This window comes from Lampetra fluviatilis, chromosome 22, assembly GCF_964198595.1.
Source record: "Lampetra fluviatilis chromosome 22, kcLamFluv1.1, whole genome shotgun sequence".
Classification (NCBI taxonomy): Eukaryota; Metazoa; Chordata; class Hyperoartia; order Petromyzontiformes; family Petromyzontidae; genus Lampetra; species Lampetra fluviatilis.
In genome coordinates this window covers 3,070,405-3,096,443 of record NC_136296.1, presented here as the reverse complement: position 1 = coordinate 3,096,443, position 26,039 = coordinate 3,070,405, and the positions used below count along the sequence as shown (strand labels likewise).

At 54.5% G+C, this 26,039-nt stretch overlaps 1 protein-coding gene across 1 annotated transcript in view; it reads right to left on the bottom strand.

The window, feature by feature from the left end:
* Positions 1-26,039, bottom strand: part of LAMA5 (laminin subunit alpha 5) — a 202,859-nt gene that overhangs the window by 42,093 nt on the left and 134,727 nt on the right. Inside the window, exons 42-51 of the mRNA XM_078866275.1 lie at positions 12,900-13,013; positions 12,380-12,507; positions 10,128-10,208; positions 8,523-8,737; positions 7,058-7,158; positions 5,760-5,931; positions 4,820-4,963; positions 3,481-3,632; positions 889-999; positions 186-297 (exon numbers count right to left, since the gene is read on the bottom strand). Coding sequence (XP_078722401.1) covers positions 186-297; positions 889-999; positions 3,481-3,632; positions 4,820-4,963; positions 5,760-5,931; positions 7,058-7,158; positions 8,523-8,737; positions 10,128-10,208; positions 12,380-12,507; positions 12,900-13,013 — 1,330 coding nt within the window. The remainder of the gene's footprint in view (positions 1-185; positions 298-888; positions 1,000-3,480; positions 3,633-4,819; positions 4,964-5,759; positions 5,932-7,057; positions 7,159-8,522; positions 8,738-10,127; positions 10,209-12,379; positions 12,508-12,899; positions 13,014-26,039) is intronic.

Genomic DNA, 26,039 nt, shown 5'->3' with positions numbered 1-26,039 from the left:
TCGGTGTAAAAGTGAAGTAATCGAAACGCGACGAAAGAACAAAGGCGAGGGGGCCAACGTGCGCCCTGACCCCAAGGGGGCCGCGTTTTTTTCCGAACTTTTGAAAGAAGCTCGCAAAGAAACCCGACCAGGCCTTGGGAAGGGGGGGGGGGTGTGTGGGGTGGGGGGGGGTTCAGTCGGCGCACCCTGGATGTGGGCCGCCAGGCGGTGCACGCCGTGCAGCAGCCCCTCCGCTTGCTGCCGGCTCGACTCCACGGCGGCCTCCAGCCTCTTGGCCAGCTTCAGGGAGGCGTTAGCCTACGGAGACGAGGGGGGCGCGGAGGGGACGAGCTCGGGTTGGCGATGCGTGGGGTGTGGGTAGTGCGCGGAGTGCGTGCGTGTGTGTGTATGTGTGTGCAGTGGGGAGCGGTCGTGTAGCAGTTAGTGCGCTGGGCTGTGAACCTAGTGAGCCGAATTCAATTCCCGTTCACGGCCAACAACAGTGACTATCATCTGAACTGGTCCTGGTCCTCAAATGAGGACCTGGTGCGGTGTGTAAAAACATTGTCAATGGAGAGACAAAGGCGGTCGGGCGTGGTGCTGGCCACCCGCTCCCTCATGTACCGTGCCGGCCTTCAACAGTCTGTTAAGGCTATATGGGAGATCTTTGTCTCTGAACGTGTCTGTAGTGTGTATACACGGTGTGCGGGTGTTTTTGTGGCCAGCCATCTCAATCATTCGACCCATGGCACCTGGCTCTGTCCCATGACCTCCTGCCAGCGGGCGTTCGACACTTCGCGTGGCCTTAAAGTGCACATGGCCTGGCACAGGCGCCGTGGTGACATCACAGCCACTTAGTGGCGAATGGCGGTCGTTGTTGTTGTGTGAACACATTGCGAGGTTTGGCACCCGTGCGTGGAGAGCGTCCGACTCCTGCGCGAACGCCGGCAGGTTCATCTCCATCGCATCCAGCTGACTGCGCTGCCTCTCCATGAGGCCGTTCACCTGGCCCAGAGCCGCCTGCGAAGGGGCACGCAAAACACAAACGTCACCCGCGGAAGCCTTCAACGGGCCGCGAGTGAATGCCCATCGAGGTGCCTCGCTCAGGTACATCTCCGCGCGACCCACCGACCCAGTGAGCGACGCGCGGGCCCGGCTGGTGGGCACGCGTGTCTCCTGGTTGGTGGGCATGCGTGTCTCCTGGCTGGTGGGCACGCGTGTCTCCTGCCTGGTGGGCATGCGTGTCTCCTGCCTGGTGGGCATGTGTGTCTCCTGGCTGGTGGGCATGAGTGTCTCCGGGCTGGTGGGCATGAGTGTCTCCCGGCTGGTTGGCACGCGTGTCTCCTGGCTGGTGGGCATGCGTGTCTCCTGGCTGGTGGGCATGAGTGTCTCCTGACTGGTGGGCATGTGTGTCTCCTGGCTGGTGGGCATGAGTGTCTCCTGACTGGTGGGCATGTGTGTCTCCTGGCTGGTGGGCATGAGTGTCTCCGGGCTGGTCGGCATGTGTGTCTCCGGGCTGGTGGGCATGTGTGTCTCCGGGCTGGTGGGCATGCGTGTCTCCTGGCTGGTGGGCATGTGTGTCTCCTGACTGGTGGACATGCGTGTCTCCTGGCTGGTGGGCATGTGTGTCTCCTGACTGGTGGGCATGCGTGTCTCCTGACTGGTGGACATGCGTGTCTCCTGGCTGGTGGGCATGCGTGTCTCCTGGCTGGTGGGCATGTGTGTCTCCTGACTGGTGGGCATGTGTGTCTCCTGACTGGTGGGCATGCGTGTCTCAGGGCTGGTGGGCATGCGTGTCTCCTGGCTGGTGGGCATGTGTGTCTCCTGCCTGGTGGGCATGAGTGTCTCCTGGCTGGTGGGCATGCGTGTCTCCTGGCTGGTGGGCATGTGTGTCTCCTGGCTGGTGGGCACGTGTGTCTCCTGGCTGGTGGGCATGTGTGTCTCCTGGCTGGTGGGCATGCGTGTCTCCTGGCTGGTGGGCATGCGTGTCTCAGGGCTGGTGGGCATGCGTGTCTCCTGGCTGGTGGGCATGCGTGTCTCCTGGCTGGTGGGCATGAGTGTTTCCTGGCTGGTGGACACGCATATCTCAGGGCTGGTGGGCATGCGTGTCTCCTGCCTGGTGGGCATGCGTGTCTCCTGGCTGGTGGGCATGTGTGTCTCCTGGCTGGTGGGCATGCGTGTCTCCTGGCTGGTGGACATGCGTGTCTCCTGACTGGTGGGCATGTGTGTCTCCTGGCTGGTGGGCATGCGTGTCTCCAGACTGGTGGGCATGCGTGTCTCAGGGCTGGTGGACATGCGTGTCTCCTGGCTGGTGGACATGCGTGTCTCCTGACTGGTGGGCATGTGTGTCTCCTGGCTGGTGGGCATGCGTGTCTCCTGGCTGGTGGACATGCGTGTCTCCTGACTGGTGGGCATGTGTGTCTCAGGGCTGGTGGGCATGCGTGTCTCAGGGCTGGTGGGCATGCGTGTCTCCTGGCTGGTGGGCATGAGTGTCTCCTGGCTGGTGGACATGCGTGTCTCCTGGCTGGTGGGCATGCGTGTCTCCTGGCTGGTGGGCATGCGTGTCTCCTGGCTGGTGGGCATGCGTGTCTCAGGGCTGGTGGACACGCGTGTCTCCTGGGTGGTGGGCATGTGTGTCTCAGGGCTGGTGGACATGCGTGTCTCCGGGCTGGTGGGCATGCGTGTCTCCTGGCTGGTGGGCACGCGTGTCTCAGGGCTGGTGGACATGTGTGTCTCCTGGCTGGTGGGGATGCGTGTCTCAGGGCTGGTGGATATGCGTGTCTCCGGGCTGGTGGGCATGCGTGTCTCCTGGCTGGTGAGCACACGTGTCTCAGGGCTGGTGGACATGTGTGTCTCCTGGCTGGTGGGCATGCGTGTCTCCTGGCTGGTGGACACGCGTGTCTCCTGACTGGTGGGCATGCGTGTCTCAGGGCTGGTGGACACGCGTGTCTCCTGGCTGGTGGGCATGCGTGTCTCAGGGCTGGTGGACATGCGTGTCTCCAGGCTGGTGGACACGCGTGTCTCCTGGCTGGTGGGCATGCGTGTCTCCTGGCTGGTGGGCATGCGTGTCTCAGGGCTGGTGGGCATGCGTGTCTCAGGGCTGGTGGGCATGTGTGTCTCCTGGCTGGTGGGCATGCGTGTCTCCAGCGTGATTAAATCCAAGAACCCAGAGCGGCAGCGCAGTGGTAACGCCCCCCGCGGCCTCACAGAAAAAAGCCCCCAAGTTCGCTTTCTGACTCGGGCGCCTCCGTGTGGAGTTTTTACCGCTTTCCTCAACAAAGCTTAAAAAAACGTACAAAATATAATTGCTATTGGCCCAAACATCCCGACGCTGACAAAATAAACCTGCAAAGTTGCTCCGTTGGGGGATTTCGCGCAGCAGCAACATTTGAGACGCTGGCAGGGGCCCTCCCGACACGAGCACGAAGCCTGACATCGAGTCTGCGAACGACGGCGACGTTGGTGGCGACGTGGGCGAGCGCGGTGGCGGGCGCGACGTACCCGCATGGAGCTCGCCGACTCGTTGACGTTGTGGAGGCGCGTGAAGGCGAAGGTGGCGGCCGTGAGGTTTTGCAGCCGTAGGCGCGTCGCCTCCGCCTCGGCGTCCGAGCGCCGCAGGTCGTCCAGCAGGACCACGACGCAGTTGTCGCAGGCTGCGGCGCGCACAAGAAGCAGAAAAACAAAACAGGATGTTGACGTCACGGCGGATTCCCAGTGCCGCGCGATGGGCAAAAGCCATCGTCGAACTCTTGCCGGTGTGCGGTCGAACTACCACCGCGGTGCGGGGGACGCCCTCTGACTAGAGGGCCGTATGTGCACAAAACACGCGAGGCCTCTACACGGTGGCGGGATGTTACCTCCTTCGCCTGGTATGCAGGAGGTCGTGGATTCAATCCCGATCCTCACGCGTGCCTGTTATGTATTTGGAGTTTGTGTGTCTCTCTCCTCGTGTTCTCTTGGATTTTTCTCTGGGGCCTCCGGTTTTTCCCTTCACGTTTAGAATCAACGTGCGTTTAGAGTATTTGGCTGCGATACATTTCCATGTGATAAGCCGCTTCGTTGAGCTGTCATTTGTGACCAGGTGGCTTCCAGAGGTGGGACAAAGTCATTGTTATGCAAGTCCAAGTCGAGTCGCAAGTCATCAAATTCATGACTCGAGTCTGACTCGAGTCCAAGTCACATGACTCGAGTCCACATCTCAGAGGTGGGACAAAGTCATTGTTATGCAAGTCCAAGTCGAGTCGCAAGTCATCAAATTCATGACTCGAGTCTGACTCGAGTCCAAGTCACATGACTCGAGTCCACACCTCTGGTGGCTTCTGAAAAAGAGCTATACAGCCCAGTGGGCATTACCGATGTGCTGTTCCTGTTATCGTCCATTTTCAACAGGGTTTAATATTTTTAAATCAACAAAAACACTTTGTAATAACGAAAACTCCACACCAAGTCACATCGGAAACCAGACTCACTCTGTCGTGTTGGAAGATGCGTCATAAATAAAGTTCCTACATCATAAATCAATCCACGGTGGCGTTATATAAACGTCGTAAATGTGGATCATCGTCAATTGGACCGTCGTAAAGCAGAGACCGCCCGTATAGATTTGTATGTACGTATGTACATAACCAACCGTGCTAATCGGAGGTTCGGGGGAAGGACAGCAAACTCAACATAAAAAAAGCGCTTCTAAAAATGATATTTTTCAATCAGAGATTTTTTTTTAAAATGTAAGTGATGAATGTGTGGAGATATTGTTATTTGCGGAGGAGCACAGCTGGAAATAAGTGCGGGACGGAGGCAACCGCCCCCCCCCCCCCCCGCCCTCCCCTCCGGGGCTCACGTTGGCAGTGCACGGTGCCGTGAGGATGCGGGAGCGGCAGGGAGTGCGGGTCGAGGCAGGAGCCGCACTGCGGCCCGGTGACGCCGTGGGGGCATGAGCACCGCCCGCTGCTCGGGTCGCACTGCCCCGTGTGGCACTCACACCCTGCACACACACACACGTATACACACACACGTATACACACACACGTACACACACACACATACACACAATCACACACGTGAACACACACACGTATACACAAGCACACACGTGAACACACACACACGTACACACACACACACGTACACACACACACGTACACACACACACGTACACACGCACACATACACACAAGCACACACGTGAACACACACACACGTATACACAAGCACACACGTCAACACACATACACACATACACACAAGCACACACGTCAACACACATACACACGCTCACACGTGTACACTCACACGTGTACACACACACACGTGTACACATACACGTATACACACACATGTGTAAACACGCACACACACGTACACAAGCACACATGTGAACACGCACACATGTGTACACTCAAACGTGCACACACACACACGTGTACACATACACGTATACACACACATGTGTAAACACGCACACACACGTGTAAACACATACGTGTACACACGCATGTGCACACACACAAATACAGACTGTTGGGGCAAGTGCTGTTAGCGAACACCTATGAAGGCCGGCATGGTACATGAGGGAGTGGGTGGATCTCTGGAAGGTCATGGCACAGACCCAGGTGCCATGAGTTGACTGCCGGAAGGCAACTGCCACCATGCGCCCACACACACGCACGCGCCCACACACACGCGTGCCCACACACACGCGTGCACGCGCCCACACACACACACACGTGCCCACACACGCACACCGCACAGCAATCGCGAGCGACGAGTGCTAGGCTCACTCCTGCAGCCCTGGGGCCCCAAGTCCCAGTGTCCCGGCTGACAGCGGTCGCAGGCGATGCCCTCGACCCCCGGGGGGCAGGCGCACTGCCCCGTGGTGACGTCGCACGCACCCCCGCCGCCGCACTCGCACGCCCGGCAGCCCTGGCAGCCGTCGAACCCGTAGTATCCCTCCTGCGGAAGGCACGACAGCCCGGACGTAGGGAACATTTTTTGCCAGAGTCAGGAAGATGAACAAAACAATATATACGCTTCACCCTTTTCGGCAAGAGCACAGGAGGTGTCAAGATGTCCAGACACCGAAGGGACACGCCTATCGCAAGGCATCAAAAGTCAGCATGCTTGTGGTGAAACGTGCAAACGAACATTCTCTGATAATAATGCATCGCATTGTCCAAGAAGCTGATTGGCCTACAACAGAGACAGCCTCGTTCACGGCCTAGTCTCACCAGCGTTAGACCAGAGAGCGTCAAAAGGCGGACAGCACAAAGGCAACGCAAATACCGAAGCATTCATTGCTTTGGTCGAGCAACTAAATCTAAAGATGCCCCCACGTAGCCTTCAGCGAGACCATTGGGGCAAGTCCTGTTAGCGAGCACCTATAAGGGTCGGCACGGAGCACGAGGTTGTGGGTGGCTTGCACCACACCCAGCCGCCTTTGCCTCCCCGGTGCAGATGTTGACACACCGCTCCAGGTCAACCACCGTACACGTGACCTCGAGGAGGCCGATAACCGGTTCAGAGGTTCGCAATTGGTGATGGCCGTGGCCAGGAGTCAAACTCAGGTCACCAGTGCGATAACCACCGCACCACCACTCCCAATTAAGCGCACCAGGCACCATAAACATTACACGTTTACACGTGTGTGTGCACAGACACACACGGGAAAATACGATAATCATCCTCTGCTCAGCCGTACGTACTGAGGGACACCAGCCAAGGGACATAATGTGCCAGAGAGGGCACGTCCGCCAAGGAGATGGAACGAATCACATCGGCTCTTGTGCAGGCGCTGGGTGGATTATTACATCGCAGGACCGTGAGAGAGATGGCGACGCTTTGGGGGGCCTTCACCCAGCAGTGGATTGACCACGGCTTGACGATAATGACGACGACGATGACGACGACGAGGTAGAAACTTGTGAATGACACAGCGCTTGAGCCCAGAGCAGGTCGGTAAAGGAGAGAGAGGCCCCACGGGGAGACTCGTGCGTGCGATCAGCGCGTGTGCATTCAGCGCGCGTGCGATCAGCGCGCGAGTCGCCCCCCACCCACCCCACCGGCCCCCCTCGCTACTCACGCGGCAGCTGGAGCAGTGAGGCCCGGTGACGCCCGGCTTGCAGTGGCACCGGCCAGTGTGGACGTCACACTCCTGCGTGCCGCACGCGTCGCACGCGCACGCTGCTCCACGCGCACACACACACGCACACGCGCACACACACACAAACACACACGCACACACGCACGCGGCCACGGCGCACGCACACAGAGGCCCACGTCAGCCCTCGCGCAGCGACGAGCCTGCCGTCGTGGAAGCCCACGCCGAGCACTGCGCAGTCGCACCACGTACCAAGATAATCCACACTGACCCCCCCCCCCACCGGTACTAACGCTCATTGGTTCGTCGTGCATGCATCACAGTTCACATTTGGACACGTATTAAACACGTGGTGCTTTCGCGACCAACATTGAGATTCACGACCGATATTTGTCGGTCAGATCGCGTTGCGTAATGCGTGTGTCGTACACCCTCCTCCACCCGACGCAGCCTATTTATGAAGGGGTCACGAGATGAACAAAGGCGCCGGCAATGTTGTCGGGAGAGCGACCCACACACATCGGACAATTTGCCACGACATTTCTCCAATGGTTACAGGCAGCACCAATCTGGCGGTTGCGAGTGATGGATGTAGTCTGCCAGTAGGGGGCGATGTTGATATATATTTTTTTATACAATTTAATAATTTCTAGGTTATTTTTTTTCCTCTGAGATTCGGATCGTGAAGGGGGGCTGGCGAACGATGTCACGGGGGATCTTCAGCGTCCGTTGCGCGAGGCAGACGCCACTCGGTGTTCTCACGGTTCACGGCGCGCCCGGCAGTATTAACCGGGACGGCCCCTGTGCTCAAACCGCAGAACCCCCGCAGTAGCAAGGACGACGTGCGGCCAACCCACGACCGCTCGGTCATTTAAACGGTTGACATTTTCAACAAACACTGCGGTCGCAGATACGTTTATTTTGGTTCGTTATTATTCCTCCTGTTTACCCTGGGGAGGGGAAACTTCGCGGAGTTTCAAGACTCGTTTTCAGGAGGATCCTACCGCGTTTTTGTTGCAGAAAAGCAAGCAATGTCGCAACGGGTTGAGCCATTTGCTTAATACGCAGGTCACTCTGTCAACCTGGGAATGTTTCTGTCAAACTCTTTGGTTCTTTCGGTAAAGTCACGTAGGTAGAAAAAATAATAGATCACGACGTTTCGATCGCAACGCAAGCAATCGTCCTGCAGTCACGAAAGCTTCAAATCAAGAATGTTTCTGTCAGCTGCGGGAGGAAACCGGAGAACACAGAGACAACCGATGCACAACATGGTGCACGGGTGGGCGGAGGGGGGTGAGAGCACACAAAACTCCGGCGCAAAACGGCGCCGGAGTCGGAAATCGAACCCAGGCGCCCCCTTGTTGCCGCGAGGCCGCCAGCAACCCCAACGTCCGCTCGCCGCTCGACTGCCCGCGCCCGCCCATCCCCCCGTCCCCGGCGGCCGCACCGGTGCAGTTCTTGGCGGCGACGGCGTCGCCGTAGAAGCCCGGCGCGCAGAGCTGGCAGTGGGGCCCCGCGGTGCCCGGCACGCAGGAGCTGCACGCGCCCGTCACGTTGTGGCAGTCCTCGAAGATCATGTTGGGGTCCGAGTTGCCGTTGCAGTCGCAGGGGCGGCACGCACTGCCGATCACCATGGGGTTCCCGTAGAAGCCTGGAGCGCACCTGAGGCACGTGCACAAAGACAAAGATCCCCCGTGTAGCGTTAACAGACTGTCGGGGCGAGCGCTGTTCGCGAGCGCTTATGAAGGCCGGAACGGCACACGAGGGGGTGGGTGGCCAGCACCACGCCCGGCCGCCTTTGTCTCCCCAAGTGGCGAAGGTGTACACACAGCACTGGGTACTCGTTTGAGGCCGAGCCGACCTAGGGGAGGCCCATGAGCGGTTCAGATAATCGTCACTGCTGTTGGCCGTGAGCGGGAATGGAGCGTACGAACGCAACATGCACACGCGCTGCGCGTCACAGCGAGGGGCTCCGGGAGTGGCACAACGCGACGCGACGTGGATCGGCGCGGCGTCTACAAGGGCACCGAATCCCAACAGCCGCGGGCTCTACAGAGAGGCAATCGGCCATACGTACACGTGATGTGTGATCTTGTGGCTCTCCACGCGAGTCTCTACAATACGGTGTTGATGTAGCCGGCATTGGAACGTCGCCGCACGTCAAGGCGCTGTATAGAAACGGTGGGCACATTTATTTCATGGGGAGCGGCAGTCGGTCGAAGGTCACCACGACACAGGAGGTCTCGAACTTGGACTCAAACAGGGGTATGGGAGTCGACAGCACAGACTGCGGAGGGAAGGGAGTCTGAGACAATAGGGGCAGCAGAGGAGAACGAGCGACCTCCGACTGAGCGAATGTTGATGAGGGACACTGACCAAAATGCTTGGCAGCTGGAGGAGACACTTTGTGTTTGTTTGTTGAACTTCTTTAGCACCCTACGTAGCCAACCGTGGTATTCGGAGGAGCGGGGGAAAGAAAACAAACTAAACGACAAAAGGCAATTCTAATTAAATGAGTTTTCAATACAGATGATTTTAAAGTGCACAGCTCCTGGAAGGGAGAGCGTTCCAGACGGCCGCAGAAGCGCATCAGAAAGCGCCGCGCAATGCGGTGGACCGCCTTCGTTTGACGGCGAGCGGCGTGAGCGAAGCGGAAGGCAGACGACAGCGAGGAGGTAGGGGAGTGCACGGAGAGGGAAGAGGAAGAGATAGCGTGAGATGCAAGGGGAGAGACGGAGGTAGGGGAGCGAGTCCATGGAAGATGTTTAAGGCCTTGAGAGTGAGATTTTGAAATCGATCCGGGATTGTATTGCGAGCCGGTGGAGCAATCGGCAGGGGCCGTGTAAAGGGGTGATTTATGTTCCCAATAAGCAACATCCATGATCAATAGGCGGCTAAAACGACGGGGGAGCGCTACAAAACGCAGCCTTGCTCTGCACGGTGTCAGGGCGACACAGAGGCTCGGGGAACCAGCCCACCATTTGCACCGCGCAAGCATCGTGGCACACGGACCTGTCACACACACTAGCCCATCACCGTCACACCGTGGTACCTGTCACACTTGCTCCCCGCATAGCCGCTCTTGCACATACACTTCATCTCTCCATCGCGGTCAGTGCAGCCCATGGAGAAACTGACGCAAGCACGCACACAGGTACACAGGTACACACGCACACACACACAGGCACACACACACAGGCACGGACACAGGCACGGACACAGACACACAGGCAGGTAAGCACACGCACGCACACACGGCATGTTACAGGCAAATGTTCACACCTACCGCTGTATTGTATAATGATAATTATCATCCCTCGATCCAGGGACGTATCACATGAACGCGCTGGTAAGTGCGGGTTTGTGCAGGAGGGGAGCGTAGGATCGCGGTGCAGCAGTAGATTTCCCCCTCTGCTGCCCACGGTGCAACCTCGCAAGCCCAATGACAGCCTCTTTGTGCATGGTAGAGGTCATCCATCCGAGCACTATCCACCAAAGCTTTTTAAAGTGATGGGCTAGTGGTGGGCTAGTGTGTGTGATGGTGGTGGGCTAGTGAGTGTGATGGTGGTGGGCTAGTGTGAGTGTGGTGGTGGTGGGCTAGTGTGAGTGTGGTGGTGGTGGGCTAGTGTGAGTGTGGTGGTGGTGGGCTAGTGAGTGTGGTGGTGGTGGGCTAGTGAGTGTGGTGGTGGTGGGCTAGTGAGTGTGGTGGTGGGCTAGTGAGTGTGATGGTGGTGGGCTAGTGTGAGTGTGATGGTGATGGGCTAGTGAGTGTGGTGGTGGTGGGCTAGTGTGTGTGTGATGGTGGTGGTGGGCTAGTGAGTGTGATAGTGGTGGGCTAGTGTGAGTGTGATGGTGATGGGCTAGTGTGTGTGGTGGTGGTGGTGGGCTAGTGAGTGTGATGGTGGTGGGCTAGTGAGTGTGATGGTGGTGGGCTAGTGAGTGTGATGGTGGTGGGCTAGTGAGTGTGGTGGTGGTGAGCTAGTGAGTGTGATGGTGGTGGGCTAGTGAGTTTGATGGTGGTGGGCTAGTGTGTGTGATGGTGGTGGGCTAGTTATGGGCTAGTGTGAGTGATGGTGATGGGCTAGTGTGAGTGACAGTGATGGGCTAGTGTGAGTGGTGGTGGTGGGCTAGTTATGGGCTAGTGTGAGTGATGGTGATGGGCTAGTGTGAGTGTGGTGGTGGTGGGCTAGTGAGTGTGATGGTGGTGGGCTAGTGTGAGTGTGGTGGTGGTGGGCTAGTGTGAGTGTGGTGGTGGGTTAGTGTGAGTGTGGTGGTGGTGGGCTAGTGAGTGTGATGGTGGTGGGCTAGTGAGTGTGATGGTGGTGGGCTAATGTGAGTGTGGTGGTGGTGGGCTAGTGTGAGTGTGGTGGTGGGCTAGTGTGAGTGTGGTGGTGGTGGGCTAGTGAGTGTGATGGTGGTGGGCTAGTGTGAGTGTGGTGGTGGTGGGCTAGTGTGAGTGTGGTGGTGGGCTAGTGTGAGTGTGGTGGTGGTGGGCTAGTGAGTGTGGTGGTGGTGGGCTAGTGAGTGTGATGGTGGTGGGCTAGTGTGAGTGTGGTGGTGGTGGGCTAGTGTGAGTGTGGTGGTGGGCTAGTGTGAGTGTGGTGGTGGTGGGCTAGTGAGTGTGATGGTGGTGGGCTAGTGTGAGTGTGGTGGTGGTGGGCTAGTGTGAGTGTGGTGGTGGGCTAGTGTGAGTGTGGTGGTGGTGGGCTAGTGAGTGTGATGGTGGTGGGCTAGTGAGTGTGGTGGTGGTGGGCAAGTGTGAGTGGTGGTGGTGGGCAAGTGTGAGTGGTGGTGGTGGGCAAGTGTGAGTGGTGGTGGTGGGCTAGTGTCAGTGTGGTGGTGGTGGGCTAGTGAGTGTGATGATGGTGGGCTAGTGAGTGTGATGGTGGTGGGCTAGTGAGTGTGGTGGTGGTGGGCAAGTGTGAGTGGTGGTGGTGGGCAAGTGTGAGTGGTGGTGGTGGGCAAGTGTGAGTGGTGGTGGTGGGCTAGTGTCAGTGTGGTGGTGGTGGGCTAGTGAGTGTGATGATGGTGGGCTAGTGAGTGTGATGGTGGTGGGCTAGTGAGTGTGGTGGTGGTGGGCAAGTGTGAGTGGTGGTGGTGGGCTAGTGTGAGTGTGGTGGTGGTGGGCAAGTGTGAGTGGTGGTGGTGGGCTAGTGTGAGTGTGGTGGTGGTGGGCTAGTGTGTGTGATGGTGGTAGGCTAGTGAGTGTGGTGATGGTGATGTGCTAGTGAGTTTGATGGTGGTGGGCTAGTGTGAGTGATGGTGATAGGCTAGTGTGAGTGTGACGGTGATGGGCTGGGCCACCTGTTGGAGTGCAGGGAGAGGGGACAGGGGCACGGCTGGCAAGGCTGGGCAGCACCCACGCTGGCGTTGCCCACGTGTCCCGGCTGGCAGCGCTCGCAGCTCTCGCCCTGCGTGTTGTGCTGACAGCGCTGCGGAGAGAGAGACACGCGTGGTTCCATGCAGTGCACCAACGTCGCACCATCATCACACCAACGTCGCACCAACGTCGCACCAACGTCATGGCAATACGTCCACTCCGAGATCCTGGGTACACACCCAGGCAGCCACCAGTGATTAAAAACACCGGGATCTTAGGCACAATGAGTTGTTCCAGCCGCAAATGAAACTGGAGCCACTCGGCGAGGGTGCTAAAGGAGTGGCCACCGGCGGTGCACGTGGTCGAGTGTGCACCGGGGCCCCACGGGCAAATGACATTCCTTGCAGCAAGGCCTATGCCAACCAAAGGGCGCTTCTTTTCTTCGAGCCAGCGTCTGGTGACGTGCGAGTCAGCGTCTTGGCGCCGTGTGAGTGCTGCTCGTACCAGGCAGGCTCCGGTGCCGTGCTCACACTGGTCCGAGTGTCCATTGCAGTCGCAGGGCAGGCAGCGGCCCAGGTACGGCCCCCGCGTGTCCCGGTAGTAGCCGGGCGCGCACTCCTGCGGGTTCAGCACGCACGACACGCACAGCACGCAGATGACGCACGCGCATGCAACACGACGCGACACGCAAAAGATCCCCCAACTAAGCCTCGCGCACCCACAGGGGGGCGGACAAGCAAGAGGAAGCACAATAATTCCTAATCGGAAATCTTTATTCTGCCTGGAGGAATCCGATGAGCTGCGGAGCTCTTTTTCACGGAACTCTCGAAGCGAGTTACAACGACAAACAAGAGACAAAACGAGTGAAAATTAGAGGAAAAGTAAGCAAGTCACCATAAACAAATATTTCTAAACAAAGTGTAACTCACATAGAGTACAAATTGCATAAGTACAAACAAGGATGGCCACAGCACCGCGCGCTTTCGGACACCCGGAAGAGCCGTCTGGAAAGTTCTTCCTTCCGATATTAGGAAGCCACTGGAGCAATGGACTTTTAAATCATCCAGATTGAAAACTAATTTCGTTAAAATGCTTTTTGTGTTTAGTTTGTTTTCCTTCCCCGGCACGTCCGATTATCACGGTTGGCTACGTACGGTGCGAAAGAAGTTCAACACGCATACATACATTCCTGCCGATAGTTATTCGTTTGGGATACAGCGGCCGCCCTATTGCGCCGGTTTATCTCACGGCGCGAGTCGTGGTGAAGAGGTCCTGATTTCTGACCGGTTGTCTGCCACTCGCGAGCAACCCCCCTAAAGGGATCAGCGAGGCCACGCACCGGGCTGGCGTGGCCAGGAAAACAGAACGATGATGAGACGGGCAAGAGAGGCAGGGGGTGGGGGTCATCAAGAAGGCAGGGCACATGTTTATTGGGTTTTAATTTATAAGAAAAGGTTAGGGGGCGCATTCCAATGCAATGCATTCCTGAGCGAGCGAGCGGATGATTTGTGGAGAGTTGGCAACTGGCGCTTGCCAGGTTCTGCGTAGGAGAGGGAACTCAACTCGAGTCATTTTAGAGGCGCCCCTCGCAATAGCGGGGTTGGGCAAGGACTCCAAGTTCAATTCGACAGCGGCAGTGCCAAGGCTAACAAAGCCAGGGGTTGGCCAAGGAACAGATTGTGAATTGCTTCCCAAATACGTCACGTGAACATGCCACGTACGTTTGAGTACACACACACACACACGTTCACGAAAGTACGTATTTTTGTATATTTTTCATCGACGGCTCACAGATAACCTTGCGATCACAAAAGGCAGGGGTTGTTTGTACCGGCGAGACTCGCCCCCACCAAAGGAAGTGGAGTTTCTCACCACTGGGGTCAGGAAATAACTTCGACTGAAATTTAAAGGACATCAAAGTTTATTATTCCCAAACTAAACATAAACTGTTTTAATTTTACCAGGTAAGGCCCACTGAGCGATGCAGCTCTAATCTGGCCACAAATGAAAGCTCGGTGGCTTGTCACGTGGACATTTATAGCAGCCAAATATTCTAAAACGCATGTTTCTATATGTGGAGGGGGGAAAAAACCAGAGGACTTGGAGAAAAATCGACGCGACCACAGGGAGAGAGAGACATGTGAACTCCAAATATGCAGCAGGTGTCAGGGAGGGGATGAACCCATGGACATCTGTTAAAAGGAGATTTATAGCTCATTGGATTCCTTCAAGTATAAATCAATATTCTGATTGCGATTCTAACCTCCCGCATGCCAGGCGAGGCAATTAACATCTCGCCACCGCGACGCCCCCAACGATGACCTCAACGATGACCTCGAAATCTAAAACACATCATCAAGAGTTGTCGGTGGTGCGTACAGTGTGTGTTTCAGTGTCGCTTCACCATAAGTGGACATTCCCAGACTGGTGTACGCCCCGGCTCGTGTGAGATCTGTCAGGCCCGGACATTGCAAGACGTTTAGGTGAGCAGGCGGGGGGAGGGGGGGCAGAACCACAACCGCGCACGCTGTGGCACATCGAGGGCTTGACTTGATTTATATCGAACAAGAAAAGCAGAGAAAACTTAATTGCACGAGCCAGCCAGATGGACGTAACTCACGGACACATTGACGCTCACGCCCACACAACGTTGTTCGCTTTGGGAATTCACGCCCCGTGGTTATGTATCGAACCAATGCGGCAATGCGGCTATTAGAGAGTGTTCAACTCGCACTCGGAAGGCAGTAAGTTGGGCCCATTGTACCGCTAAAGTCAACACATTTGGAACAATCTTGTGATAAGCGGTGGAGCAGCGGTCAGTGCAAGCGCACGGTGCTGCTGTGAACCCAGAGGCCTAGGTTCAGTTGCCGGCCGTGGCTGACACCAGTGGTGACACACCGGGGCACTTATCCTGGGCTTCTCACCTTCACCAATGCGCACTGACCAGCGTGGTGAAGTATGGTGAAATAACCCCGGATGGTCCTCGATGGCTATAGGAAGCCCTCATCTGGCAGTATGTCACTGGTGAACTGTATGTGTACGTGACATGAAAAATAGGGGTTGCCGTCGTAAGACACTGTCTCCCAGCATGGGAATGTGGAATTTCCATCGCTGGTCCCTGTGCCCCTAATGGAGGCGAGCACGAGTCAGATTGTCTCCATTTCAACGATGTTGGAGGAAATGTGAGGCACATTATGGATGAAAAAGACTATATTTTATCTTACCAAGTAAGCCCTACTTGAGCAGTATAGCTCTTTTTCAGTCGCGACCTGGCCACAAATGATACGCCCAATTAAGTGGCTTGTCATGTCGAAATTTATAGCAGCCAAAGACTTTAAACACATGATTCGAAATGTGGAGGAAAAACTCCGGGGGACCCGGAGAAAAATCCACGCGACCACGGGGAGAGAGAAACGCAAACTCCAAATATGCAGGTGTCAGGGTCGGGATCGAACCCACGACCTCCTGTATACCAGGCGAGGTAATTAACATCTCCTAGCCACAGCGGCGCTCCTGGCCAGACAGGGGAGGCTGGCCAGGGGTATCAATGGGCGGCGTGCACGTGGTTCACGCGAGAGACACGACTTCACTGTGGCGCTCATTGATCGTGCCTGCCTTTGCGTGCAAAGCTCTTCCTCTCTCTTTGTGTTTGGCTGGATCTGCAGCAACTCACGAGTTTATAAGCTCAGATCACTTAGCCAGGACATCGCTTGATTTGACGTGCGATTGGCTTCAATGGCTGTGTTGAACATTCAGAGTTGACAGTGGTTCACTGGGCTCGTGTGCTTTCACACAGAGACCCGTAGACTCACAGAGACCCGACGACTCACAGAGACTCACAGACTCGCAAAGAGACCCATAGACACGGATACCCGCAGACTGTAATACAGTTCCCAGCTTTTCATGGCTGTGTGGTCTTACATAGAGAGACTCATAGACTCACATAGAGACCTATAGATTCACACAGAGACTCACCGACTTGCATCGTTCACAGCGGTTCACGTCAGTGTGGGTCGATGCGTCTGCTCGGTGCTTCGACAATCTCACGCCACCGGATTTTATTTGAATCTCCACCCGTGAAGGCAGTGGACAGCTTCGCCGTGTGTGGATTCAACTTGCGAGCCCTTCGTTCATTTGAGGACAATTAAATCCCAGAGGTTCTCTAAGTTTGCGGTTGAGTAGATAGCACGAGTGGTGCGATCGGACACAAAACCTCATCGACAAATAAACAGAGGACATTCGTGGCCCTTTTAAAAGGAGGAACAACATTACGCACTGTTGAAACAGACCGGCGAGCTAACAACTGCCCCAAACCTGAAGTGGATTTTCTGTTTAAACAAGACGGCCGTTAAGTCTGGCTTGGTAGGCCGCCTTAACTGCTCTGAAAATTCTCAATCGGTTGTCTGAGTGTGGCTCTCTAAGTCCCGGGAAAAGCGTTGAATCATGACAATCAAACGTTTATTGGCAGTGGTTTGGTGATCGGAGGGCCTTAAAGATGCTGGCTGATGAAACAACAAAGAATCCCCGTGTAGACTTTAACAGACTGTTGGGGCAAGTGCTGTTAGCGAGCACCTATGAAGGCTGGCACGGTACACGATGGGGTCCGGTGGCCAGCACCACGCCCGACTGCCTTTGTCTCCCCAGTGGCGATGTTTACTACGCACCGCAACAGGTACGCATTTGACGTCGAGTAGACCTAGGGGAGGCCTAGGACCAGTTCAGATAATCGTCACTGGTGTTGGCCGTGAGCGGGAATCAAACTCGTGTCGCCGGGTTCATTATTTCACCAGATGGGAACTCAAGGCACCGGGATAGGGGCCTCATTTGCGTCACCTGACAAAAGCGCAACAAACACATATCACGCGAGATCGACGATCGACGCTGATCAACGAATCTGCACCACGTGGACACCCCGAACAACTCGACATTAATCACCTGCCCGTTCGACATGAGACTGGCCTACGTGATCCATTGAAACAGTGGCTGCCCCCCATGGGCCGGTGGCAGAGCCACGCTCAGCACCGACACCCAAGCCACGGCTGCCTTGCCGGTGCCCTTGGCAAGTTCTGCCCACTGAAATTGTCTGTTCCACAACCTTGGGCGCCATGGTGGCTAGGAGATGTTAACGACCTCGCCAGGTATGCAGGAGGTCGTGGGTTCCATCTCCGACCCCGACACCTGCTGTATATTTGGAGTTTGCATGTCTCTCGCCTCGTGGTTTTAGAACCGACATGCGTTAAGAGCATTTGGCTGAGATAAATATCCATGTGATAAGCCACTTTATTGAGTGATCGGCATCGCGCTCGCTGAAGGTGAATGCCTTCAGCGAAGTCGTGTGCTGTATACGCAACTGCGCACAATTCTGTGAGTCACTTATAACTGCTTTGCCGTTCCTTATTGTCAATTATGGACTCAGACTATTGTCCTCTCATCTCATAGAGTCCCTGGCACGTAATAATATGCTACACAGTGGCAGTGGGGGTCGCAAAATGCCAATTTATTACTAATAAACCCCAATGATCCGATCGAAATTAGGGATTTCGATGGGATCATTAGGGGGGGCACATGCCACCCCACCCTCCCCCACTGGCTCCGCCAGTGCTGCTCACGGTATTTTGTTTTTATCTTCCACAGAAATCGTCGAGCAGCGCTCGTCTCGACCTGTTGGTGACCCTGAGCCCAGCGGTGGAGATTCCGCATTCCCAACACCGCAATGTTGCGTGCCTCATTGCAGAGCACGAAAAAAAGATGCACAATCGCTTATAAAGCTATTGTTTAGGGCAGGGGTGGGGAACGTCCGGCCCGCGGGCCGTGTGAGGCCCACAAAATCATTTGGTGTGGCCCTGCCAAGGCAACCGCAGGCGGGACTCGAAATTCAATAAATCTAGGAGCAAACCTGGAAAAGCAGTTGCGAGTAGCAACATCATCAATACCAGCTAACAGCACACGCCTCGCCAAAGAGAAGCCGTTCCAGCCATCACATTAGGGGTGAGTTACTTAAACGTTTGACCAAATATAACAGGCTAATTTTTAAGTTGATAATTTTGTATGGCCCGCGAATGATGTTATAAATATCCAAATGGCCCGTGGTAGAAAAAAGGTTCCCCACCCCTGCTTGAGGGGAACAGACAACAGGAAGGTTCGCCTCATCCCATTTGTGTTTAATCTGCAGTCGACCATGAGACAGACGCGCCATGTAAAGCCCAAGGGGAGGCAACGCGTGCAGAGCGCTCCCCCGGTGTTATACGGTCGTTGCAAAAACATCGGTGTTTTTCTTTTTTTCCAGTACGCAACGTATCGTTAGGCTCGGACCTTAAACTAATCGCACGCAAAAAAATCTGGTGAACAAAAATAACCCGGCGCGCGCGGCAGTCGTGGCACTGCGCAAGCGCGTACCTCGATGGGATGTGTACACGCGCGAAATTGTTTTAATGCAACAAAAAAAACCTTAAGCCTCGATCTTAACTTGTTACCCGTGGAATAAAAAACACACACGGCTAACAGGATTAACTCAGCACTCAAGTCCTCTTGTCCATTATTCGCTCAGCACTCCATAAATCGGGTCAGCCGGATTCATCGCGAGCATGCCGCCACTGCTCCACCCAGTGTTAAACAAACGACGCCCTTTATGTTCAACCGCGGGTCTCTGCGCGTTCCCATGAGCTAGGATTCAGAGACGGCGGGTCTTTCACGCCGATGTCACGCACCCACCAGTGATGTCATGATGACATCATCAATGCTGTCAACACACCTGGCTCCAGGTGCAGGGGATGGATTTGGGTGCGAGTCATTAAAATGATTCAAAAGTTCTGAACATTGCATTGTGTGGGTTTACCTGAACATACGGACTCATAATCGAGGATGTTCGTATTAGAGGTTACTCGGGTTCGATCACGTAAATATGAATGTGTCGTTAAACCCGCCACCACCCGACACGGCCAATTAAGTAAGGTTTGTTATGGAAAATAAAACACGCCAATTCGTTACGAGTTCAGCACACCGGCGTGTTGGAGAGTAAACCCACAACATTTACAATTGTGTCTGGTGGTGTCGCTTTCAACGACACATTTATATTTACGCAATCTAACCCCAAAAAAACCTTCTATTATGCATAATAATGGTCGTGAAATCCTATGTGTTAAACTATCGGGGATGTTCATGCACATTGATCTTATGGGCCACTTCGTCCGAACAGCCACTGACTTTAAAGAAAGCGAGACTTTAAAAGCCAAAAGGTGAACAACAGTCTCCCTCTTCTGACGAGCATTGCTCAAGCTCCATGGCTGGCCCAGGATTCCGTGGTGGAAATTCACTTTTGCCGACTGGGGCTAAAATGTGCGCAGCACAGAGAAGCGGTGCACCAGGACCCACCGTTGTACCGTACTTCTATCCCCCAGCAAATTCGCTCCTCCCCGCCCTCACCAACCTGCACAGCCCGGCACGGTGGAGCGTGGTCAAGTAACGTCGCACGCGACCCACACAGTGCGGGGGAAACCCGAATCCAGCTGCACGTGTGCATGACTGGGGCCTGTCTCTCCACAAAAAAACCTGTTAACCTGCTCGCTAAACGGTACTCATTTTACAGACCACGAAATAAATGATGGGCCGAGTCAGCCGCCGACTCCCGGCAACGAACCCGTCTCAAGTGGCACAGTCACAACTTGGAGAGCCCCAGGCGGCCGGCGGGGGCGGCTCTCCCAATGAGGCCCCCATCGTGGCCCAGCGGAGTTGTCCCGTTCGGTCAGATGGGCAGCTGCTGGCAATCGACATTCCTGGAATGTGTTTGTCTGCCCGAGAGCCGGCACAGCAATCGATACCGAAGACATTTAATTGACACGGCCTGACCAATTGCGCTCCGGGTGGAGAGGTCGGCCAAGAAGCAGTGGGAATCTTTTTTGCTCTCGTTGTTGTCGTCTGGGCGCCTCAAGGCAGCTAAAGCTGCATCTGTGGGTTGCTCTGAACAGCAGACATCGTGGGAACGCCAGGCTCCTGCCCCAACGATGAAGCCGAACGAAAAAAGAAAAAGCAAATCGTGATACAATTTTTTTTCTTGTTAATTAAAAACACGGCTTCCCGCGGCTTATTTCGGCAGATCGTGTCGAGCAGGCTCGCCTGCTCGGTTACGCGGCTTGGCGGTGCCCAGTGGGTGGCGCTGGTAACTTATACCCACGGAGGGTGTTGAGCAGAGGTGTCACAGGGTGGCCTGTGGCTTTATTGGCACTGGCGTGGCAGAATTCAATGGGGGTCATTGTCTGCTCACCGCCACCTCCCCCCCCCCCATACTTCGTAGCTCAGGGCCTGGACTCCTCCCAGCTACGGGGCCCCCCGGCACAGTCGCCTGGACGAACGATAACCGTGCCACTGGTCACGTCACTTGCGTGCCCCGAAATGACAATGTTCTTGCACGATAGCAGCGCGTGTAACGGGCAAAATGAATACAACATCACATGTCTTCAATTGTGTTCTTGTCAGCAGGCAGCTCTATGCAGTCGCAAGGCCATGAATTAGTGCCCCGGATGGGGATACATCATCAACCCATCATTTGGGACTACTTCGAGGGACGTTACATATGTGGACAGACTTGTCTGCCATAGGAATGTAGAATTTCCGTCAGTGTCGGACTGCCTCCAAGCGGCGCGAGTCTGCGCCTCCTGCCACCCTCCTGTGTCCCTCTCGGCTCTGAAGTACAGTGTCCGTTTGTTTCCAAAACAAAGTTTACATTTATAAGGCAGTGCTGAGTTACGATTGTTGTGGCCAAGTGTGACCGAAAATAAATGTTTAAGGCTTTAAAAGGTGCTTCTTTTAATATATATTTATTTTTTCACGTTTCAAAAGAGTTGAGGGAAATACCACAGGAACCTGCAGCAGGATAAATATTTAGAAGGGCGCAGGGATTTACTTGCTGGCAGAGTGAGGGCACGGCAATAAAGATTAGCGGCAGCTTAAAAACAAACACAACTCCACCGTCAGGGTCATGATGAACAGACCTCCGGGACTGGGTCTCCACGTGAAAAGTTTCATGTTGCTTTTAGGCCATCAGCCCATGCGCAATGGGCCCTTTTCCATGCCACTGCGACGCTACGACAGCAGTGTAAAGGGGCTGCACTTGCGGCTCGCATACCAACAGATCTCCCCCGTCGTGGCGGTTTAAGCAACGGTGCAAGTTTTTTTTTTAATCCGCCGAGCCTCGTTTCAAACCACCTGGTTCTCATTTACGACAGATAGTCCAAAGAAGCTGTCGCGGTTGGAAAAGGCAAAATTACTCGCTCTCTGCATGGATGAAACGAAACTAAACTAATTTATTTAATTTACCAGGTAAGGCTCACTGAGCTATGCAGCTCTTTTTCAGAAGCGACCTGGCTACAAATTATAGCTCAACTAAGTGGATTATCGCGTGGACATTTATACCAGCCAAATACTCGAAACTCCGTGTTTCTAAATGTGGAGGGAAAAACAGGAGGACCTGGAGAAAAATCCAGACAACCTCGGGAGAGACCACGCAAACTCCAAATATACAGCAGGCGGCGTCAGGGTCGGAATCGAACCCACGACCTCCTCCATACCAGGCGAGGTCGTTAACATCTCGCCATCGTTGATTGACCAAAGTGCCGTACATACACGGGCACAAAACTAAACGAAAAAACGTTCAAATGGACAAGATCAAAGGGCTCACATAATGCACATGCATAATGTACGTTGACTCATTAATCCCCACCCCTCCCCCCCACTTTGCGCAAGAGCACAGAAGCGTGGTCACCACATCTACGCCTCCATATAAAGAACGAAACAGATGGACTACTCCACAGATCTGGCTGTCGCCTGATGAAGCTAGTTGTGATTACTGGCGAAACGTCGTACTCAGATTGTGAATGTTGTGGCTTGCCTCTCCAACACACCGGTTAGTGCTGTACTAGTGACGAATTGGCACGTTCTGTTTATGTGACAACCCTTACTAGTTGGCTGTGTCGGGTGGTGGTGGGTTTTAACGACACATTCATATATTTACGCGATCTAACCCGCAAAATAAACCTCTGTGGACTGTTAAATGTGTCGGGTTATCGGACGCTCACGAGCATGGCTCGGCGTGGCGGTACGCCCCTCAGGTGCTGCGCTGGCCACGTGGGGTCGGACGTCTACTTCGAGATGGCAACAATTGGCAGCGCAGCGAAGAGGCCGTGGGCCCGTGCGCTTGGTGCTTTCTGCCCCCCCCCCCGCGGCGCAGGCGAGCACGAGCGCGTTTCCTCCACGGACTTTGGCTTCCGTCCCACATTCACTCACCATCCTCATTAAAAACAAAAAACGCAATACGGAAACCGCCTAAATAAAAACCTCTGCAGATGAAATGAAGCTTTTATGGACAAAATAAGAGAATTATTATAATATTATTATTGGCATGATTTAAGGAGTAAAAAAAAGTTATTACAAAAAAAAACGTTTCCGGCTGTGGTCAGCTGTTGTCAGTGGGAATAAGAGCACACTCCATCAACATGAGCCCCCATACGGCTGCGGTCCATTTCCAACCGCCGAGTTGAACTGCGCCCCCCACGTTCCTACGAGCGAGTGGCGGAGCCAAATCTCTCTTGAGAAATCTTGACCCACTGGTGGAAATTCCACATTTCTCAGGCAGGGTGCACCAGACAACACCCCGAGGAGGAACAACCACTTTTGACTTCCCAAGCAAAAACGGTAATCGCTTTAATTGAGATTTGAAGTTTTCGTGACTGCAGGCATCCATACTCTTTGGTTCTTTCGGTAAAGTCACGTAGGTAGAAAATAAAAGAAATTAAATCACGACGTTCAGGTGGGACAACCACAGCAAGAAACAATTGCTGTGGTTGTCCCACCTGATGACGGACGCTTGTGTTGCGCCCGAAACGTCGTGATTTAATTTATTGTATTCTATACCTATGTAATGTAGTAACTCCACGGGAGACGACTTCACGGGTAACACACTCTTTATTTTATCAAACTTGGTTACAGGTGACTAACACCTACTTTGTATCTCGGGTGACAAACACCCACTTCGCTACTTGGCGACTAACGCCCACTGAGTTACTCGGATGACCAACATCCACTTAGTACTCGGGTGACAAACACCCACTTAGCTACTTGGCGACTAACGCCCACTGAGTTACTCGGATGACCAACATCCACTTAGTACTCGGGTGACAAACACCCACTTAGCTACTTGGCGACTAACGCCCACTGAGCTACTCGGATGACCAACATCCTCTTAGCTACTTGGCGACTAACGCCACTGAGCTACTCGGATGACCAACATCCACTTAGTACTCGGGTGACAAACACCCACTTAGCTACTTGGCGACTAACGCCCACTGAGCTACTCGGATGACCAACATCCACTTAGCTACTCGGCGACTAACGCCACTGAGCTACTCGGATGACCAACATCCACTTAGCTACTCGGCGACTAACGCCACTGAGCTACTCGGCTTCACTAGGTCTTCAGCTCCGTCTTCGGGTCTTCAACTGGGTAACTCTCCCCGAGTGCTCTCGCGCGTCCCCCTTTATACCCCACCTGCGGACGTCGCTGCGAGCACCCACTTATTCGACCAATCGCCGGGTGCTGGCTACGATCCTCTTTTCCCACATCTCATCGTGCCTCACCACTCACTCCGCGCCGCCTCGTCATCTGTCACTCCCGGCGCGCGCGTCCACACCACGCCCACAACGCGTGCCCAACCCCGCACCCCGCGCCGCCCCGTGATCCATCACTGTCACAGTCGGCGCACGTCAATACCACCACTACACCTACATGGCTTTACCGAAAGAACCAAAAAGTACGGTAATCGCTTTATCAACCGACCCACTGGGAAGATCATTGACCGAGTCGTCCCGTGCCCGGGATTTGAACTCGCGACTTTCAGGTTGTGAATCAAGCCCTCTGGGAACCGTCCCATCTGGCTGTGCATGGCTACGTCGTGGATGAGAGATGTCTTGATAGCGTGCCCAGTCTCTTGCGCACATGAGAGAGTGATTTGCCTTTTAAGGCTTCAGGGGCTGGTCAAGGTCAAATCACGTACAAAACCAAATCTGTGTTTGACTTTAGTGCAATTATTGTTGGCTGTGGTTGAAACCACAAAAGAGACGTTACTTAATAACCTCTGGTGGGAATCCTGCGAGTTAAAACGTTGTTCTCAGCAGTTCTAGCTCGGGGCTCAGACAAAGGCATTCGCCGCACGAGTCTACCGGAAATCTTGGAGGTTTAAAACTCGCTCTCGACCGGGCCGGCAATCAACAGCGTAATCGTAGCCAGCGCAGCGGATGTCAGAGGACGTCATCGTTATTTTTTGCGATAAAATGCGCAGGGGGAATAAGCTGCGAAAACTAAGAATAGGTTTTTACCCTTTCTGGCAAATAAAACAGGGGGTGTTAAGGTATTCAAACACCACCTTTTGCAAGGCAGACAGGTCGGCATTACCCACACGCTCTTGCGGCAAAATATGCAAATAAGCATGCTCTGATAATTATATAGGCATTGCCTTTGAATCGAATTGGCCCACACCAGAGACAGCCTTCTTTGCGGCCTTGTCTCACCGGTGCCAAGACGATGCAATTATCGGCACACTTACCGCTCGGCTCGAGCAATTATATCTGTGGGACCTCTTTTGCCAGTGTCAAAAAATGATGAAAAATAAGAATAGGTTTCACCCTTTCTGGCAATGAAACATGCACTCTTTGGTTCTTTCGGTAAAGTCATGTAGGTAGAAAAAAATAATGAAAAAAAATAATATAAATGTTTTTTTTTACTTTATCGAAAGAACCAAAGAGTATGGATTCCTGCAGTCACAAAAGCTTCAAATCAAGAATGAAACATGTGCTAAGATGTTCAACACTACGTTTAGTTGTTAGCTAAAACAGTTGTTGCTCTGAAGCCGCACACTAAAGGCCTAAAAGTTCATCGTGACCGATGCCGTGAACGCCTCCACACTGCAGAGTCGCTTCCTTGCTTTCACGAGATCCCACAAACTTGTTGAGCCGTTGACATCAACTCCAGAGTCTGCTCCTACAGCAGCCCACCATCTGGCTTCAGGCCTGACTCGCGGTCACTGACCTGCGGAAGCCAACACAACACTCGGTAGCGCGTCCCCCTCCTCCATCCTGGATGCGTGCCCCACTACTTTCAACCTCTGTCTGACTATGTTTGAAGCCGTTTTCGCGCGACATTCTGCTATGAAATTCCCAAGTCGCTCACCCTGCCCCTCTAGGCCACCGTCACACCGTTGCGTTCCGTCTCGTCGGCGGTCCTCCTTGTCTTTGCTCGTCAATTTCCGGCGGGCCGACATCGAAGGCCCTCGTCCGGCAGTGGATTGACAGGAGAGCTGGAGAGACGCGGGAAAGCCCACCGTACACTTCTCTCCAACGCCGTGCCGTGGACGCGGCCCAGCCGGTTCAGGCAGCTGTGAGTCATGTGGACTACCACCATCGCCGCCACTTGCACGCACAGCATGTTCCCCAATAACGCGGTATTAGTCGCGTTCCTGAAGAACAACACCGCGTTCTGGAAAAATCGCGTTATAATAAATAATAGAGCGTAAAGCACAGTCCGCGATAACACGGCGAGATGCGTGCGCAGGTCGAACACAGACTGAAGCGCGTGGGTAGCGTCTAGAAGCATCCAGC